Source organism: Canis lupus, chromosome 7, assembly GCF_003254725.2.
Source record: "Canis lupus dingo isolate Sandy chromosome 7, ASM325472v2, whole genome shotgun sequence".
NCBI lineage: Eukaryota > Metazoa > Chordata > Mammalia > Carnivora > Canidae > Canis > Canis lupus.
This window is the reverse complement of record NC_064249.1, coordinates 12,038,811-12,058,572: the sequence shown is the minus strand read 5'-3', so window position 1 is coordinate 12,058,572 and position 19,762 is coordinate 12,038,811. Positions and strand designations below refer to the sequence as shown.

The window sequence follows — 19,762 nt, the reverse complement described above, 5'->3', positions numbered from 1 at the left end:
TAACAGAAAGATCCTCAAAAACACGGAAGAAGATACCTTTAATAGAAATAAGAGAAGATCCACTATGTCCCTCATCTGCCAATCACATCTTTCTCCTTTCAAAAAGCTTTCTCTCCTGTTCACTTTATTACCCTCTTTTTTATCCCTCTCACTCTTCAGCCAGCAGGTTTATTACAGAAATCCTGGATATTGGAAGACCCTGGTGATAGCTTTCAGGCTAAAGGAAGTTGGTGAATTAACCCTGGCTTCCCTTTTCACTGGGTCCTTAAAGCTAGCCATTCGGAGTGAGGGAAACTCCTCCAGCTATAATATTTGTAAGATAATTTTCCCAAGAACCCTTCTGGGGCAGTTAGCAAGACACAGCCACAGAGCTATAAGTTGTGAGAAAATATGATAACTGATGAGTAAACTTGAAAGTAGGCCGAGCACCTGACCTTTGCTGTCTTGAATGCCTCCCCTAAGCAATCATTCGTTATGTGATGAGTTAGTAGGTACATCCTTGTGTTCTCAGCAGCGTCTGTTCGCTGGCCTTCTGTCTGGACTCTTGTGTTCCATGTCTCCCATTAGATGCCAGATCTTTTACATGAAATTAAATTTGTATGCTGTTATGATTTTTTTCTTCTTGAGAGCGAGCAGGATGAGAAGCAAGACATTTATAGATTGACGATATGGACTCATGGTATTCTTTTTTGCATGTGCTCAGACATACCATTGTGAGATGAAAACAGGACAAAACAGAGTTGCTGGCATCTTGCAATATGGGAACTTGTTTGGGAGGTGTAAAAATTTGCAAGGTTGCTTGCCAAGGGTGATTTACAGGGGGAATTTCCAGCTGCAAATATATGAAAAGATGCAGATGGGTTTGGCTCTTCAGTTCTCTTAATTAACCTTGAGTTAAAAAGTCCCCTTGGCAGATATTCTTAAGATATGTGTTGATGCGTATTTAACAAAAACATAAGTATAGGTTTGTTTTAAATTTTTAAAATAGCTTAGGGATCACTTTCAAATTTCCCTGGGTTTTTTTTTTTTTTTCTGGAAAATTGTATAACAGTGCTCACATGCTGATATTTACAGTATTGCTAAGGGAAAGTGCTAACAATATCAAACACATCGTGGCATTGTTTTCACTTAATAGTGCAGAAATAGGATGAAGTAGGAATAATAAATGTGGCAGTGATTTTACCCTTATTTTATTCCATCTTCAATTTCATATAATAAATACTACCACTCCCCCCTCTTTTCTTCTCAGCTGATTTTGGAGACTACAATCAATTTGATTCTCAAGATTTCCTCAGAGAATATGTGCTATTTCCTATGGTAAGTGTAATTTCCTTCTTAATTAATTTTCTACCTTCTTTGGATGTTTAATTCTTTTCTCTGAAAATCTCAGAGGATTTTGCGAACACGTATTCCCTGGGGAGGCAAGTCCATGTCCATGCATTTATGAAGTAGGGACATATTTTGGAAAAACACTGAAAAAGTAAACATGCCTCTTCCCCCCTCGTCAAGACACTTCCCTGTCCCCTGACATCCCCTCCGCAACGCAACCCTCAGTTCTACTACTCTCCAGAGCCCTGGTGCTGTTCCTTCCTTCCTTCCTTTATTTATAATTGTTTTTAAGATTTTGTTTATTTATTCATAAGAGACACAGAGAGAGAAGCAGAGACACAGGCAGAGGGAGAAGCAGGCTCCATGCAGGGAGCCTGATGCGGGACTCGATCCCAGGACCCCAGGATCACGCCCTGAGCTGATGGCAGATGCTCAAACACTGAGCCACCCAGGTGCCCCCTCTTCCTTCCTTTCTGAACACATCCAGCTTAACTCTTATCCCAGAGCCTTTGTCCTTGGGTTTCCTCAGTGCTCTGCTCCAGATCTTTCTATGGCTTGACATTGAGGTCTTGATTCAAATGTCATGTCCTCAAAGAGGCCTTCCTTTTCTTTAAGCGCCTGTATGATACACTCCAGCCATCAACTATTTCCTTCTAAATCACCGTTTATGTGCATATACTTCAGAGCTCTTTCAGTATCTAAATGTGTTCAGTACTGATTGATTGTCTGCTAGGACGTCAGCTGTGTGGTCCGTAAGCAGGGACCCTCTCTGTCTTGTCACTATTGTCTGGCATATAGTCCACCCTCATAAAAATTCATTGAATGAGTCAGTGAGGTCAGATATCCAGTCTTGGGTTAAATTAGGAATGAGGCTAGATTTTAATCCCTGGGGAATGTGTGTTTGTTTTTTGGTAGCTTTGGGGCAAATGAGAAGAGTTGTAATGAGGAGGGATTAAAACGTTTGAAAAGCTATACCCGCTCCAACATCCTGGCTCAGATTTTAGAAATCCTGATCATTCACCACTTATTTTTTTTTATCAACGGTTTTGCCCAAAGCACTGACCTGGGTAATAATTCCCAGGGGATGAAGTTATATAAGAAATGGTGCTTGTTCTCAGGGAGGCAGCACAGTAGTTGAGTAAATAGGAAGTTTGCAAAATCAGAATGCAAAGCCAAGCGTCATAAAGTGCACTCAGGATTTTATGTGGGGAGAACTCACATCTGCGTGGGGGGTTAGGGAAGGTTTAAAGACTCACGGAGTGTGAGCTGCATCTCAAAGGATGGGCAGGATGGCAACAGGCAGCCAGGGAGCAAGGAATGATCTAGATAGGGAGAGAAAGAGCAGGGGCAGGGTGGCACGAGTCAATGGTGAGTCTGGCTGTCACTCAGGAGTGACAGCAGATAAAATGAAACATCTCAGGGCTGAGAACACATGGGCTCTGTCTGCATTTGCAGATGCCACGCTTCGAGAACCGCTGGATTAAAGCAACGTGATCATTTGTGAAAGCAGGTCGGATGAGAATCTGCGTGGTGCTCTTGGCCAAGAGAAAATTTAGGTGTTAATGAGTGGCAATAAAAACAAGAAAGCAGTGCAAGAGATATTTTGGAAGTAAAATGAGCATCCAGTTGGGTGTGGCATATGGGAAAGGGTAGAGTGGTGAGAAAAGTTCAAGTTTTGAAAGACTAGGATAAGTAAGGCTACAGCTATTATCCCTATCACTGTGTGATGAACTCAAATTGTCACAAATTTACCTCATTCTTGTAGGTTAGGATCTCTCCGTTTTGCATAAATAACTCTTTGTTCTTCCCTCCAAGAAAACAGCAGTGTTATCTGATGGGGCTCTTGTTTTTCATGCCTCGTTAATTTTACCCAGCAAATCAACCTGCATTCAAAGAGATGAGCATATTATTTAGCAGAGAAGTTCTTCCTAGGATTTGGTGTCAACTGGCTTGAATCAATGTCTCCACAGCCTCACAGGCTCACCTCAAGCATCAGGAAGTTTCCCATTGTGCTTGGTGGGAGGGAAGCAAAGCTCATACCTTAGAATTTTAGACAGTGTGCATTTTTGTGTCAATGGAGACAATGAATTGGCATGATAATCTTCCACATTTTTTCCCCCTTTCTCTCCTTAAAGGTCTTAATCACATAGACTTCAGACAGAGACCAGGCTTGGGCACTATTTAGAGTTTTTATGAGTTTGTAGATATTAAAATGCTCTGGCAGGTCCAAGTGCTATCTGTCAAGGCCAGAAAGGAGTTATTTTGTGTATCATGCCTTTTTCAGAATAAGACTGTGTCTCCACTGGGCTCTGAGCAAATCAGATACTTGAATGACATAGACCTCATGAAATCTCACCATGGGCAGACAAATAGGGATGTGTTATTCTTGGATCTAAAAGTTCCCTCTTCAGGGAGTTGCCTGGATGGCTCACTTGGTTGGAAAGCCAACTCTTGGTTTCGGCTCAGGTCATGATCTCGGGGTCCTGGGATCAAGCCCCAGTTTAGGCTCCTCACTCAGTGGGGAGTCTGAGATTTCTCCCCCCTTCTCCCTCTTCTTCTGTCCCTCTCCCTGCTCTCTCTCTCTCAAATAAATCTTTAAAAAATAAATAAAAACAAACTTCCCTCTTTGGCATAGTAGCTCCTTACGTGGACAGGTGACTACTTACATTCAGATTTAAGTTAACCAGAGTTAAAATTAAAAATTCAGTCCCATAGTTGCATTAGCTACATTTAAAAAAATGTTCAGGGGCCCCTGGGTGGCTCAGCGGTTTGATCCCTTTGGCTCAGGGTCTGATCCCAGAATCTAGGATCAAGTCCCACATTGGGCTCCTTGTGGGGAGCCTGCTTCTCGCTCTGCCTGGGTCTCTGCCTCTCTCTCTCTCTCTCTCTGTGTCTCTCGTGAATAAATAAATAAAATCGTTAAAATAAATAAATAATAATAAAATAAATAAAAATTTAAGAAAACGTTCAGAAACCACACGTGGCTAGTGACTACTGTACTGGAAAGCCCAGATATAGAACGTTTTCATCACTGCAGCAAGTCCTGTTGGACAGCCCTGAAGAGGCTGTGGTACAAGCTGATGTCAGCATGTGTACTGGAGTCGTGCACATTCCCTGGCTTTTGCCATGTCATTCCATCCCATGTCATACCCTGGATATACTGCAGCCTGTGGTCAGGTGGTTCAGGCTACAGGAGCCAAGTATTCTGTGCTCATGTCCTGGCAGTGCCCCTTACCAGCAGTGTGAACTCGGACCATTATTCGGCCTCATTTATGTTTGAAATTACTTATTTAACCAAAGTGTCCCATTTTTTTTTTCATCTAAAAATGGGTGTAGCAAGCTCATTCCAGTCATGAGGACAAAAGGAGAGGATGCATGTGAAGTAACATACCATATGGTAAATTCTCAGTGAGTGTTTAGTCAGTTGTCCTGGTCCTGGCCATCATTGTCCTCTTATCAACACGACTGTCCCACCTCTGTTACGCAAGCACAAGGGTGCGGAAGACTGTGCTTTTCAGGCAGCCGTACTCCGTGCATTTTGTAACGTAAGCAGAGGACAGCCAGAGGGTACAAACAATGGTTAACTGGCTCTGCGTGATTAGAGAACCCCCCCTCTGATCATGTGACACTCAGACGTTGCTTTACGGAGTTGAGGTCAGTGGCATTTGCGGATCACTTCCTGTGTCTGGAGAGCTTAGAAGCTGGCGTGGTGTTAAGAGCCCTGTCCTAGGCCCAGAAGGGATGTGGAGAAGAGCTGCCGCCCTTAGGCACCTATAATTTAGTAGAGGGAGGCTGACGTGGGTACGGGGTTAGATAAGCATCCAGATAACTGTGTAAGAGGGACCATAGGCAGACTGTGGTGAGGGCTGCTCGAGCCACACTCAGCGCAGAAGCAGCAAAGGCTTACCTCCTGCGTGATGGTGGTGGTGGTGGGGTATGGAAGCCACTGGAACGGCAGCTGAGACGGGCCCTGAAGAACAGGGTGGCATTTCTCTTGCTGTGATGGGCCCCGGGTGACTACCAGGAAGGGTCAGCATGAGTGTGTCAGGCGGCACACATGCGTTCTGCTAGGAGAGACGAATCTGCCAGATGCCTTCAACCTTTGAGAGGGGCGGTCTGGCAGGCAAGGCGGGGTCACGCCGAAGGCTGGTCTGAATGCCAGGCCCAGGTGTTGACCTAATTGAGCAGGCCGTGGGGAGCCACGGAAGGTTGTAAACTTTCTGCTTGGTTCCACTAGAGCTTTCAAAGGGAAGAATGCATTCCTTTGGTGGGGGAGGGAAGATGGGATGAATGGCCTCGTTTGATCTTATAAAGCAACCGAATTTGTCAAATGGCATTTGTGCAGCAGAGAAAAGAACAAAGTTAAGTACACAGGGCACTCCACAGGTGTGCGGCTGTGTACAGGCCTGCACTCTGCTAGTTGCCATTCACGCGGGGCCGCTCGCGGCCTGTGCGGCGGGGCGCATACCTCCGGGAGGCCCAGACGCAGGCGGACGCGCTGGAATCGAGAACAATAGCAGAGGGGCACCTTTGGACTTTTTCTTCTTTCAAAGTCGGAAGCCGAGGTTTAATGGAGCACTTTTTGATCTTCACTTACCTGTCTTTATTTTATTCCATTGGCCACACGCCTTTCATTAGCTTTTCAAAATTAGTACCGGGTGATTACGGCCGCGCGGTACCCAGGGGCGCGTTCCCCGACGACGTAGGACTGAGCGGCTCTCCTCCCGAGGACTCGAGTCACTGAGTAGGATGGCTAGACAGGAGACAGCCAGTTCATCAGTGAATGCGTGAAAAATAAGGGCTGCCAGGAATTCCCTCCACCTTCTCTGAGGTTTCTCGTGACCATCTGCAGAGCTAGAGAATTTCCAGCATATAGTTCACGCCCTCAGTCTTCATCTTTCAGAGATAACCGATTTTTCAGGTTTTTGTACCTCCAGATGGGATGTCTCTTGCAGTTTGGAAGTGCACCTTTTTGGGGGTTAGTGCTTCATCCAGGGAAAACTGTTAAATTGGAGACCATCTTTATCTAAATGGTGTTTTGGAATCAAGGCAATGCAGTATTTGGGATGTTCTCTGCAAAATTTCAGCCCCCAGGCTCCCCACCCCCAGTGTCTACGATGAGCTGAAGAGGGCCCCACCGGGGCACACAGCTCAGAGCCCCTTCTGACCACTCCCCTCTGGAGCTCAGAAGGAAATGGTGTGCATCTGCATCCTCTTTAGTATTTACCTGCCTGGGGCAGGGGCCGTGGAAGCTGCTACCTGGCAAGGTCCGACGCATCTGGCCCTTGGCTTGAGCCTCCCCAGGCTACCACCAGGGATGCAGGGAACTCTGGAATCGCCGTGTCTGTCAGCGTCTCAGAAACTGGTTGCTCTGGTCCTCCCTGTCTTGAAGTCTCCTTCAGACCATCTCTCCATCCCGGACAGCGCTGTGCTAGTAACACAGCAGGGATTGTTTAACAATCCCTGATAGACCCTCACGGTCATTGAAGGGGTGTTGGGAAGAAGTGTGTGCAGTTAGCTCGCATCCAGTGGCAGCCAGCACACCAGTGGTCCCAGGGACCTGGGATTCAGGTAGTTGAGACACCAGCTGGTCAGGTCCACACTGTGACCTTATAGAACTCCCTAGTTTTAGCCAACGTGGCCCCTTCTGCTTCCAAGGCTCTGTCAAGTAACATTGGAATGAGCCTCTCTGCCTTCAGGTAGAAGAGTATTGGGCCTCAGGTAGCAGAGTACTGGGGCACCTGGGTGGCTCAGTTAATTGAGTATCCGACTCTTGATTTCAGTTCAGGTCATGATCTTCGGGTCCTGGGATCAATCAAGCCCCACGTCGGGCTCCGCACTCAGCAGGGAGTCTGCTTAAGATTCTCTCTCTCCCTCTCCCCCTCTGCCCTTGTTCTCTCTCTCAAAATAAATAAATCTTTAAAAAGAACCACGTGAGTACTGACAAAGCAATTTCAATTAAAGTGAATCTGAGAGTCAGACAGGGAATAAGAGGGTAAATGAAAAAAGGAGATATTCCCCGGGCCCTGAAGAATTTAAGCAGCGACCCAAACTATACCTTGAAATAGGCATGTTAGTTAGAAGCAGAGAGCCTAAGTTACAGTGGAGAGCCATGTTATGGAAGTCACAGTGGACCCTCAGTCCTACCATGGACAGCCTTTGATTTGAAGGAGTACGGGGGACGGGGGGAGGCGATGAAGTGAGGCTCCTCGGGAACATCTTCTGGAGAAGAGAGCTCTTAAGGTTTATAAGCAAAATGGTAATGGCCTTCACTGCTTCTGTGTTGATAGGATTTGGCCCTGGAGGAGGCCGTTCTGGAGGAGCTGACACAGAAGGTAGCCCAAGAACACAAAGCCCACAGGTAAGGCCGGCTGAGGCGCTGGCCCCCAGCCCTAGCCCCTGGCTTGAGTTGCCCCTGCTGTGTTTCTTTCAACACTGGGTGGATTTGAAAACTCTGCTGCCTGCCCTCCCTCCCCTTTCTCTGGTTCTCTTTTTTTTCTTCCTCTCTCTCCCTTTTTTTTCTTTTCTTTTTTTTTTTAACACCAGCAAGCCCACACAGACATGGAGCTGCTAGCCAGGGGAATTCGTGTCTCTGACCTTCCTCAAGCTCTGTTGCCAGAGCTGGGGAGCCTGGGGCTGCTTGAGCTGAGTGAGAAGACCTGAAGAGCAGCTTTGAGGGGGGAAAGTCAAGATCAAGAGGGAAAGAGGATCGAGACTCCAGGAGGCACTGAGAGGGTGCTCTGAGGGCTACGCAGAGTTATGGGACCAATGGAAAACCAACAGCCTTCCTTCAGACCTCAGAGGGCCTGTGTGGTTATCCCAAGGTCTCTCATCTCAGCTACTTAGCTCCCCAAATGGCATCCTCATAAACTTTTTCCTTTTTTCACCTTTTTTCTTAACAGTGGAGATTTTTTCTCCCAGGTAGGAGGGAAAAAAAAATTTTTTTAAAGCAGGCAGCGCTATTCACCAGGATGTCTGGAATAATTAATGTTTATAGGGCTGTGGTTCTTAATTAAACACTTTACCTTCCTCTGATTATTCCCCGTTAAGTAAAAGCCGGTGGGGAATATGTTAATGAATTACTTAGTAATGCACCATGTCCTCACAGTTGGGTGATGATTGCGCTTCCCAGAACTAGAACTAAAACCACAGCTCTGGAATTTGCCATCAGGAGGGTAGGACCCTGTACTGCCTTCATTGCCCATAACCATTTCCTTCTTTGATGCTGTCGTGATTGCAGTGGGATCCTGCCAGCAGAAGCTGAGCTCATGTACATCAATGAAGTGGAACGTTTGGATGGATTTGGACAGGAGATCTTCTCTGTGAAGGTAGCCAGCCCTGGCCTATGCTTTCTTCAGCTTTCTCAGAATGGTTCAGGCAGTCAGAACACTAGCGATGACAGGCAGCAGGCCAGAACGACCTGGCTTCCTTATGCCTGCGTGGCATCGGTTGGCAAGTCCAGTGGACGTGAGGTAAAGCAAACACTTTTTCTTAACGAAGAGATTTTGGAGTTGGCCACAGTGTCGGGGAAAATATCTTGTTGGTAAGACAGGCATCTGAGTGTGTCCCAAACACCAGCCCAGCCTGCACTGTGCAGGTATCCAGTCGGCAGGACAAGCAGCTAATGTCATGGGTGCATTAATATAAAGCCCCTGATGGGTGGTTTTTACCTGCTTCTTCTCTTTTCTCTCCTTTGAGCTGATCTGGGGATAATTGGTTGTGAGGCAGAGTGAAACATTTCCCGTATGCAGTCACACTTTATTTCTCAAGCTCTGTAGAGCCTGCATTGTGGGCGTCCAGCCCCTTTGGTGTGTTCTGGAAACGGTGCCTAGGAAACTGCTACAGCACATCACATCTTTTGCAACACATCCAGCTCCTGAAGTGGGTGTGGTTGGGGGGGGTCAGGGTCATGGTGCATGGTCACGTGTGGAGCGGAGCCCAGAACCCAAACTCATTTTCTTCTCTCTACTGACCAGCTTTACAAAAGACGGGGTTTTATCAGAAACCTAAAGCAACTGGCACATTTCAGCAATTTGGGAGATACTGCAATTTTAGCACAAACATTTCACTCTAAACTGGCTTCGCTGGCTGTTTTATAAGTGTTCTGTTCCCCCTCTGCTGCACGTTTGCAATTTGCCTTAATGAGAACTGCCCATGTGCATCAAGTAGAACGAGCAGGGTGGCCGCAGCTTGCGAAAAGGGCTAAATGGCTCTTTTTTAGATTTGTTTAATTTTCTTTTGCTTCTCTCATGGCTGCCCTTCGTAGGGTTGTAATCCATTTTCCTTGCAATAATGCCTTATGAAGCCATCTGCATCCCACTTAAATTTCAGCAGCCCATATATAGTCATGATATTTTGGGTCACTGAAAAACCAGGGTAAACTTTTCTTCACTTCCAGAAAACCCACTTCTCAGCCCCAGGAAGTTGGGGGTTGAGTTGTTGTGGCTCATTTATTTGTCCTGTTTTTAGGAGTTCTGGGCTGTGGGAAATAGGGGCAGTGGAAATAGTGTTGAAATCCACTGTGCTTATTTCTGATGGCCTTTCTGGTATGTTCTTTAGAGCGAAGAGCGCGAGGGGCATATACCGTACCTTGGTCTGAGTGGGCAGACGAGCACTGCTGACTCACTGCCAGGGAGTGTGACTGAGCTGGGCGTCACACGTACCGGTTCATGACTCAGGTGACCCCCGACAGACCACATGACTTCCAGAGAGCTGAGGATGGTGGGAGGGACAGCAGTACCAGTCGGGGCGGTGCTGTGGTCAGCTCTGAGATAAGTGCAGAGGCAGACGGGAGACTGCTGTAGTGATGGAGTCCCTTTGGCTTAGTACACGTCTTTCCTGACCGAGTGAAGTAAACAAGCTTGTTACGGATTTGCTGTAGGGAAGAACATTTCCACATAGTGTGGGCTTCTCTATGAGTGGTTCTTCAAAATTTTTTAAGGTGGGAGGAGTACCAGGCCACTCCCCGACAGGTCGGGCCCTCTGCCTCCACACACCAGGAGCCACGTTAGAGATGGAGCCTTACGTTCTGCCAGACGCAGCACCCAGGCATCCGTCCTGTGTTTGTCCCATTGCCAGGCCCTGGTGAACTGCTCCTCCCACGGCCCCATCCCCACTGGACCCCTGCACTGATCCGTCTAATGGCAGAGTGCCCCAGGAAGGATTACCACAGAATTTTCTTTCCCCTTCCCACCTCCACTTAGCCTATCTTCTTACCCCCCATATTTTTTTCTCCAGTCTGATTTACCTTCTCACTTCTGACTACCAAGGCATTTCTTTTCCTTCCCACTTCTTTCACCCCCAGCCCTCTTCTCTGCTCAGTCTCCAGCAGTGGTCTGGCCCTCTCTGTGTCCCCATTAGCAGGGCCCTGTTCCGATGTGCGCTTTGGTGGTGGGTCAAGAAGTCCCTGAGAAGGGACACTGTTGTCTTTGTGTCTTACATGGAACCGAGTGTTCTAAGGAATATAGAGAGCCTTCTTTTCTATCTTGTGCCTGGATGATACATGCCCCTCTGTTCACTCCACAATGACAGTGTCATCAGTAAAAATCAGGGGGTTGGGTGATACCTTACGCCCTGGCTGATGAGCCTTGTTCTCCCTCTGCTCTCGGGCATACTGGCAGCAGGTTATGCTCTCCCAGGCAGGAGGCTGGAAGCACCTGACTGGACCAGGAGACCAGATTGAAGATAAGTCATCCGGGCTCCCTCAGCACAGTGCCTGGCAGACTGCCCTGCAGCTCTGCTGTCTTCACACCCCTCCTGAACTCATGAAGCTCCCGGCCACTGCTTAGCATCCCACTCTGGAGCGTGACTAGATGGCCAAGGATCACCCTACAGGCTGCCCTCGCAGGAATGACAGAGGCCAAGGCAAAGGGACCGAAGCAGCCTGGAAGATGCAGAGACTGCAGGGTGAAGAACCCTCTACCTAAAATACCATCCTATGAGTCTCTGAGATAAAAACATAACAATATATTCCCTCCTTAAAGGAATAGATTCCTTCTAAAAGGGACCATTCAAAAAAGAAGAAAAAGGAGAACTCTCAGAAGTTAAAAATAGGGATCCCTGGGTGGCTCAGTGGTTGACCGTCTGCCTTTGGCCCAGGGCATGATCCCAGGATCCCGGATCTACTCCCACATTGGGCTCCTTGCATGGAGCCTGCTTCTCCCTCTGCCTGTGTCTCTGCCTCTCTCTCTCTCTCTCTCTCTGTCTCTCTCATGAATAAATGAAATGAAATCTTAAAAAAAAAGTTAAAAATATATCAGAAATGGAAAAGGTAATAAAGATAAAATTTAAAAAATCTCACCAAAAAATGAAGTTATGGAATATGGAAGGTGGGAGATAAAATTAGAAGGCCAGCCCGGGATGTCCAACATCTGAATAGTGGGAGTTCCAGGAGGTAAACAGAGGAAATTGAAGAAAGTATCCCAGGACCGAGGACCATGAGGTTATAAATCGAAAGACCAAGCACAGTGGATGCAAATAAACACTCATAAGGGTGTTAAGTAGTGGAAGTTGGTGGCTCTGGGGAGAGGAAATGGCAGGGCTGGGTCTGCTGTTGACCTCTTTTAAACAGGCTCCAAAGGATATGCTCAATCCTGCAAACAGCAGCCACATATAAACGCACACATATGACATGCATACCTAATCCAACTACATACATGTACAATTTTGATTTAAAAAAACCCAAAGTGGCAAAGATATTAATAGAGGTTCATGAAAGAGAAACTCTTAACACTGCCAACAAATCTGAGAAAATCCTAAAATTCTCACTTGGACAGGAAATGTGTTGTGACAAATTGAGATAAAAGAAAAAAATATATGTATGTATATAGTCCACTGGGATGTGCAGGGGAGGTGAGTCCCTTCAGGGCCGCATTGCCTGTTGCCCCAGTGCTGCCTGTGATCCATTTGTGCACGGGCTGGAAACAGGGTATGGCCTGCATGGGTGGGATCCAGCCTGGGCTCTCGGCTCTGCTGGACTGCTGGCGATCTGTTTGGTCATGCCATCCTTCTGTTGATCTCATGCAGGACAATCATGGAAACAGTGTGCACCTGGGCATTTTCTTTATGGGGATTTTCGTGAGAAACAGAATTGGAAGACAAGCGGTAATATACAGGTAGTCCTCTTTGTCTCTTTCCCCTTTTTCTCCCTTGAGGGATTCTAGAAAAGCCCACTGAGTCTGACAGTTAATCTCAGTGAGTTAAGAGCCAGGCTGTGATCAGAGTTGAGCTTTTCTCAACTCAGATAAGAGGGGCCCACTGTGAGATTTGAGCAGTTGTGGAGAGATGCATCTTCTTTCCCTGGAGGCCTGGTTGGGGGCTGGGGGTCAGAGGAAGCTCCTTCTTTCCACTTGACTCCAGGAAAGGTGCTCTTGACCCCTGCAGAGCCCAAAGAATGGTGCTAAACTCTGTGAGTCTGGTTGGAAGCAGGCCGTCCAGCCAGTCCTGCTGGTTCCCTCTGCCCACATTATTCATGACCAGTCATTAAATCCAGGCTGGCTTCTTCCCATTTTCCGTCACCCTCTGCCTGACCACAGGTGCTAGAAGACTGTGGACTAGTTTTTATTTTAAATATATCATTTATATTTGGGAAAGTGCATTTTGAAAAGCAGTGAATTTGCTATTATGAACTAAAGGATTTGGGTACTTTTAAAAACTATTATTATTTTGCATTTTAAACCCTCTTCGTTTAACACGAGAGAACCAATTTCAGGATTTGGCAAAGCGTTTCCCCCATTGCATGTCAATGAGCTGGCTGGGGTTGGTGCCCATAGTTGTCTCCATCGCATCAACGATCTCGAAGACTGCATGCTTGCCTTCATTTACAAGGGTGATATGGCCAATTATTTATTCGAAGAACAGCTTTTCTGCGCGTGCAGTCCATGGGCAGAGCTGTGCACCTATGGTAGATCATCCAAGACAGCTCTTAGAGGCAAAGCAAAGTCTACCTTCTGGAAGTGGATCTTGTCCAGCTGTGTACTCCCAGGATCAGTAGTCGATGCAGGCCATTTTGCAAATGGTCTCCCACCAAAAGCTTCCTAATCAGCCCTTTCACCCTCTAGGTCCCTACCCTGCCATTATTTTTGTCCATTGATTTTTCTTCTGCTCTTTGAATGGAGACATTATTGGAGCAGGAGAGGGGAGAGAGAGATCTTTGTGACTGCAGAATAAACTTTTTTACATCTGGACATAGTCAATTCCATATACCTATAGCAAATTATAAATTAGTCAAGTACAGTCTGTACATTTTAAGAGTTGTAACTACAAATTTGTATGTTCGTTTAAAGCTGTCCAGGCATTATTTTGTCCCACATAGTTCTCCATAGCTAAATCAATTCTTCATATTCTCCTTGAACCTAGAGAAGTAGACAAGTCTTACATCTCCAGCTATGGAGGTTAAATAGAAGGAAATAGCCATTTGAAACTCTGCTGATGATAAGCCACTCATGGTTTGGTTCAGTTCCTTAGGAGCTCTTTCCACACCTCTTCAGCACTTACCTTGACAGCCCTATAGGATGGGAATTGACTGCTACCATAATGTCATGGTAAGGATCCCCCTAAGTGAAGTCACATTGTTGAGTGAGGAAAGGATCCAGAGTTGTGGCAGTTGATTTGAAGGAATGGAGCACGAGGGAACCAAATATCTCTTATCTGTAGAGACCTTCACTGAGGAACATGTAGCTACCAGTCTGTGTAGATGTAATCTGATGGAATTATAAGTCAGCAGGCAGCTGTGCTGAGCACCAGTAGAGAGTATGGCTCCAGCAGATGTCTGTAAACACAGTTGGCGTTGGGAGTAATGGAAAGGTGACTGGAGGAAAGCCTGGAAGCCCCAGGTATAGAACTCCGGTGTCTCTGATGAGCAGAGTGAACGTGGCTATGTCCTGTTCTCATTTGTGCCTAAATGGTCTCAGCTCTAAAGTAGGAACAAAAATAGCATCTTAGAGAGGTAGTAAAGAAACCGTACTCTATACAGATGGAAGGCAATATTATTATTTTTAATTCTTTCAGCAAACATTTATTGCATGCTGCATGCCAGGTACTTGGCTCAAGTGTATGGAGTACAGAGGTGAAGAAAGCAGAATCTCTAGGCATGAGGCCTATGCCCTCCTTTGCCTTAGTTGGGGATCGAGTCACAGAAGTAAACAATTATAATACCATGTGGTGCTCAACAGAGGACTATACCAGATTCTTTCCTGCCATGTGAGTGGTTAGGGACGGGGAAGAGAGAGAAGGTGACTTCTGAGCTGGGTCTTAAAGAAATCATCTAGGTGGAGGATAGGGAAGTATAATGTTGGCATGAAGAGGCAGTGGGCAGGGCATTATAGACTGGGCACAGAATGAAGGAAGGCAGTAGTAAGAGATGGTTAAAAATTGACATACAAAATAACCATCAGACAAGGGAAGGTAAGCTACTGTGTCCCATTCTAAATTGACTCCAAGTAGAATGGGACACAGTAGCTTACCTTCCCTTGTCTGGTGGTTATTTTGTATGTCTCATTTTAGCTGTGGTCTTTATGAGGAAAGAGAAGGAAATTTGTGTGTGTAGATCACAAAAATGTGGGCACATTAAACATCCCTTGGGCACTTGTTCTTGGTGGCATAATCCATCTGTAGTGTACACCGCAACACAGAATCTATGTGGATACGTTGGCCTAGATTCCTAGAAGCACATGACTTTAAAATACTTTCCATCATTAAAAGCAGGGATCATGGGAAATGCTTTGCAGTTTGGAAATGTGAAAAACAAGGCAAAAGATCCTTGAACATTTTCCCCCTAACTAGTCATAAAGGCAACGGTGCCTTATGAACAGCAATATCTAGATGTAGGTTATACATATACAGCATTTTTAGGTATTTAAGTCCATGCAAGTTGTGTTTTACTTTTTTGCTTGGAAAGAAGGAATATTTGGCTTTTAAAACTACAGTTAAATCATACATTGTCAAATGAGACTCACCAGTAGCAGATGACCCTCCTACAGAACTTCGTTGGCAAACCCAGTTGCCTATCTTTTGACCAGGTGGAATGATATCGGGAATATCACTCACAACAAGTCTACTATTCTAGTGGAGCTCATCAACAAAGAAGAGACTGCCCTCTTTCACACGGTAAGCAAAATAGAAAGACAGGGGCAGGGCCGACAGGCAGCTTGCTTTTTGATTTCTCAATACACGATATCCTTTCCTTGCACTCCACACGGCGAGAGAATAAATGTTCTCTTGAACTGATAAGTATCCAACACTCGCCCGGTGCTGTCATTACTCATTTCTGGGTAATGGTGGTAGTTTCCTGTTCAAAATGCCAGGTTTCCAAGTTGAGTTCGGACTCTGGGATTTGGGTTCCTCCACCTGTTGTGTTTGTGGTGGATCACATGTCTGGCATGCCACGTTCCTCAGCTCTTAAGTTACAGCCTGCGCATCCAGTAACCCCCCTATGATATTGCCCAGCACTTTCTTTTGCCGGCTGACCTGAATTTCCTTCCCCATCATAGCCCAAACCTAACCTGAAGTAAACTGAGTGATCACCCTTCTGTCGAGCGCCCCCTTGAGAGCCAAGGCTGTTGCTTCACCTCCCTGCCTCTCAATGGTCATCCCATGCTCTGTCTTCATTCATTTCTTTATTTTTAAAGCAGTTGGTTTGGAATTGTGTAAAGACACGCCAGCTCATCAGTGTAAGCCCAGTGCCTTACTCTTTAACTGATGGATTGTCTGCATCAGTGGTGGGAGGCTTCCTAGCCATGCTCGCCATAGATGAGCATCATAGATATTTGCTGCTCTGCCTGACAGGAGGGAGGGATGTGGGCCCATTCAGAAGAATCCTAGGTAGATGCATATAGAGTCAAACCAATGTTTATTTTTTCCCCATCTCTTATTTTCCAAGGATGATATTGAAAATGCCAAGTACATCTCTCGGTTGTTTGCTACGCGACACAAATTTTACAAACAAAACAAAATCTGCACTGAGTAAGTAAATATTTCGTGCACTCTTTGCTCCGTGGCTTGAGGGATGTGCCTCAGGGGTGTCCTAGATTGCTCTTTCCACTTGCTCTATTTCCCCTCCTTCCTCTCGGAAGTTAAAGGAGTAAGCTGCATCCAGGCAGGAGTGAAAGAACTTTAATGATGAAGACTGTCTGGTGCAGTGCATATGCCTGGAGAGAAAATAATTCACAAATTGACTGAGTGCTTGACTACCTGGACGGGTTGGCCCATATTAGTGCCTTTCCATCCTCTGCTATGAGTTTGGAGGAGCCGAGCCGTTCCCAATTTGCCAGGGTGCCCCTTCGTGTCAGATGCGGAGTCGGTTCAGAAGTGTGTAACAGAGTGGCAAGCCAACTTGAAAGAAAAGAAGCTTCTGTCATCCTCAGCCCTGTTTCTCTTACACAGTTGGCTAACCCTGCGTGTGCTTCTGGGTCATGTCATCTGCCTGTAAATGAGAGGCCGGGGTAATTACAGGAAGACTTGGAAGACGCTAATAGATGTCACAAGTCCATGTGTGTTTTTTAAATTTAATTTGGAAATAAAGATGATAAAGGGAGTCTGATACAGGAACTTAAATGTGACCTGACCTTGGATGTAGAGTAGCTGGGCCTCACGCTATCATTGCCTTTATTTTGGTTGCCTTCAAAAGACGTCCCTCAGCAAAGTGCATTCGGCAGGTGGGGCGCCCAAGGTGCTTAATTGTGTTTCAAAGAATTCGGGGATAGACATGCAAGCGAGGAACTGCTTTTCCGTTCCCCCAGTGGACACATCCAAGAGTGTGAGAGTATTGTCCCAGAGCAGTTCCTGCTGAAAACTGCGGCTGCTTTAGAACTGGAGCTTCAGCTCCTGACACACTTTCTTCTCTACACGATGGAGGCTCTTTCAAGCCAGTCATTGCGATTGGTCACTGTTGGAGTCTAAAAAGATAGGCGATAGTATCCGGTCTGCCCGCAAAGTTTGCAAATGTAAATTTAGAAGGGCAGTGATGAGGGAGTGGCAAATCAAACAGCCATAACTGTACAGATGTGCGTGTGCACGTGCGCACACACACACACACACACATACACACACACATGCCGTTCTTTTGAACAGATTCCCTATAGATCACTTCTGTGCGGGTCTGCCCTGCTGTTGCCTTTGATTCGTGGGGGTGTCTTTGACATGAACAGGGACTCTATGGTTGACTTCTGGAGGGCGAATTAAAACAAAACTGTTCCAACACATGGATTTTACTGTGGTCTTCTGGTTTGACCATTTCTCAGCAAGTGGATTTGTCATAAAATTTTCCACGTGTTTTTATTTTGAGGTCTTCTAATATTAGTGAACATCCTATATTAAATGGAAAGCTAAGGAAATTGTGTTTTCTATTTCTGCAGTAATCATTCTTCTCCTGTTCTTAACCAGGTATGGGAGATTCCCAACCTCTTATCTGATAAGAACCTGGATTCTCTAAGATGTACACCAGCGTACTCCATATACACAACAAATTCAGAATCTCAGTGCAGGCTGCATTAAGGCCTGGGATAACCCCCTGGAGTTTTATGAATCTAGCATCATCTTCACAGCATCCTTCTCTAGAGGTCTCCACACCCTGACCTTAAAAGACTGTCACTGATTTTTATTTTTATTTTTTGCACACAGAGCTGTTGCTTGTCATCTTCCCATATAGCTCCAGGGAATGGTTCCCATATTTCTTGAGAGAAGAAAAATCGCAGGTCTTACAATAATATTATAAAACCTGTAACTAGGTCTTATAATGTATTTGGCCAGTTGTTTAAAAAACATCCAACATTACTGCACTGTTTCCATCACTTCATAAGATGTCCTATCACTAAAAAAGGTAGGAAAGATGAACTCTCAGATTAAGGAGAGTGCTTTGAATTGGAGAATTCTAGCTTGATGAACTCAACATGTCCTGGGTTTTTTGTTTGTTTTTGTCTTTTTGTGATCTCACTGAGGACTAGGGAAAATGTTGCTCTGGAATTCAGGACCCATTTCTCAAAGGCACCTTTGATTTCAGTCCTCCAGAGTTTGATAAAACCTACTCCCAGTCCCCACACATGTTTATCTCTCTGTTAAAAAAAAAAAATCACATTCATTCTCAGTCTGGAAAGGATCTGATTAGATAAATATTTGTAATCGGTGTTGTCTTAATTCAAAAAGACCTTTATATGCTCTTACTTAGACTTACTTAATCCACTCTGGATTTCATTTGACTGGCAACATTTTAAAAAGTATTTTTTTCTACTTGCCGTTTTTCATTATGAAAGATATTACACACACAAAAAGATATAAAGGGTATGATTCTTAAAAACCCGTGTAATAACAGTGATATTTTTCAGTCTTGCTTTCTTCCTCTCATAATCTTTCTTTTCTTATCCTGCTATAAAACTTATTTTCTAAGGACCATATGCTCCAAACTTTTGGAAATAAGGAAGAGAATAAAAAAGGCAATCAAAACTTTTCATAGCATAGTCTCATCATTCAGAAATAAATGTTTATGTTCTGCTATAAATTACTTACCTATCTTGTCTCTTTCCCCTCCTCTTATTCCCCTCTCTTGTCTGTCTGGTTCTTTTATGTCTGATAAATATAATGACCATTTTCATTTTTTTAACTTCTCATGTAGACAATCAAATTCTCCACCCCCCATCAGACGCCAGCCCACCTGGAGCCGATCCTCTCTGGTATGTATAAAGCCTTCAGTTATCAAGTGGTCTGACTGTTGGGGATGGAGTATCCTTTTGTTGCTCATTTGAGAGGAGACATCCTTAGGCATCATGACCAGTTAAAGGTCTGATGAGAACACAGAAGAGCATCAGTCTGCCAAGCAAGTGTGGTTGAACATCCACGTCCTGTCCATGTCCCATCGTGTGGGACATCCTTGTGCCCATCCATGGCCATCACTTCTCAATGTGTGGCTCTGGGTTCATCCCTTTAAGAGTATGTCTTAGGGCCAATGAGACCATGTTTCTTCAGCATGCAACCTAATGTGTGTGTTTTCATCCACTTGCTCATCTTGGTTTTATTACTCACTGTTTCTGGTTGTTACATACAGACATGTCTAAAGTTACAAGCTCCACAAATTCGTTTGTATTCACTGCCCATAGATAGAGCTTAATAAACTAATCAGAAAATGCTTTTTAGGGGAGCTTGGGTGGCACAGTCAGTTAAGTGTCCGACTCTTTTTTTTTTAAATATTTATTTATTCATGAGAGACACACAGAGAGAGAGAGAGGCAGAGACATAGGCAGAGGGAGAAGCAGGCTCCACACAGGGAGCCCGAAATGGGACTCTATCCGGGGTCTCCAGGATCACACCCTGGGCTGAAGGCAGCACTAAACCGCTGAGCCACCCGGGCTGCCCAAGTGTCCGACTCTTGATTTGGCTCAGGTCATGATCTCAGGGTTGTGAGATCCAGCACCACATCAGGCTCTGTGCTGGGTGTGGAACCTAT

The 19,762-nt window shown here is 45.5% G+C and overlaps 1 protein-coding gene across 3 annotated transcripts in view; it reads left to right on the top strand.

Annotated features, from left to right (window-relative positions):
• PTPN14 (protein tyrosine phosphatase non-receptor type 14) overlaps positions 1–19,762 on the top strand; it is a 180,363-nt gene that overhangs the window by 125,130 nt on the left and 35,471 nt on the right. For all 3 annotated transcript variants that reach the window (XM_025429920.3, XM_035718491.2, XM_025429921.3), the window contains exons 5-11: positions 1,250–1,317; positions 7,620–7,690; positions 8,570–8,657; positions 12,355–12,443; positions 15,348–15,435; positions 16,208–16,290; positions 18,935–18,992. In XM_025429920.3, the coding sequence (XP_025285705.2) occupies positions 1,250–1,317; positions 7,620–7,690; positions 8,570–8,657; positions 12,355–12,443; positions 15,348–15,435; positions 16,208–16,290; positions 18,935–18,992 (545 nt within the window). The remainder of the gene's footprint in view (positions 1–1,249; positions 1,318–7,619; positions 7,691–8,569; positions 8,658–12,354; positions 12,444–15,347; positions 15,436–16,207; positions 16,291–18,934; positions 18,993–19,762) is intronic.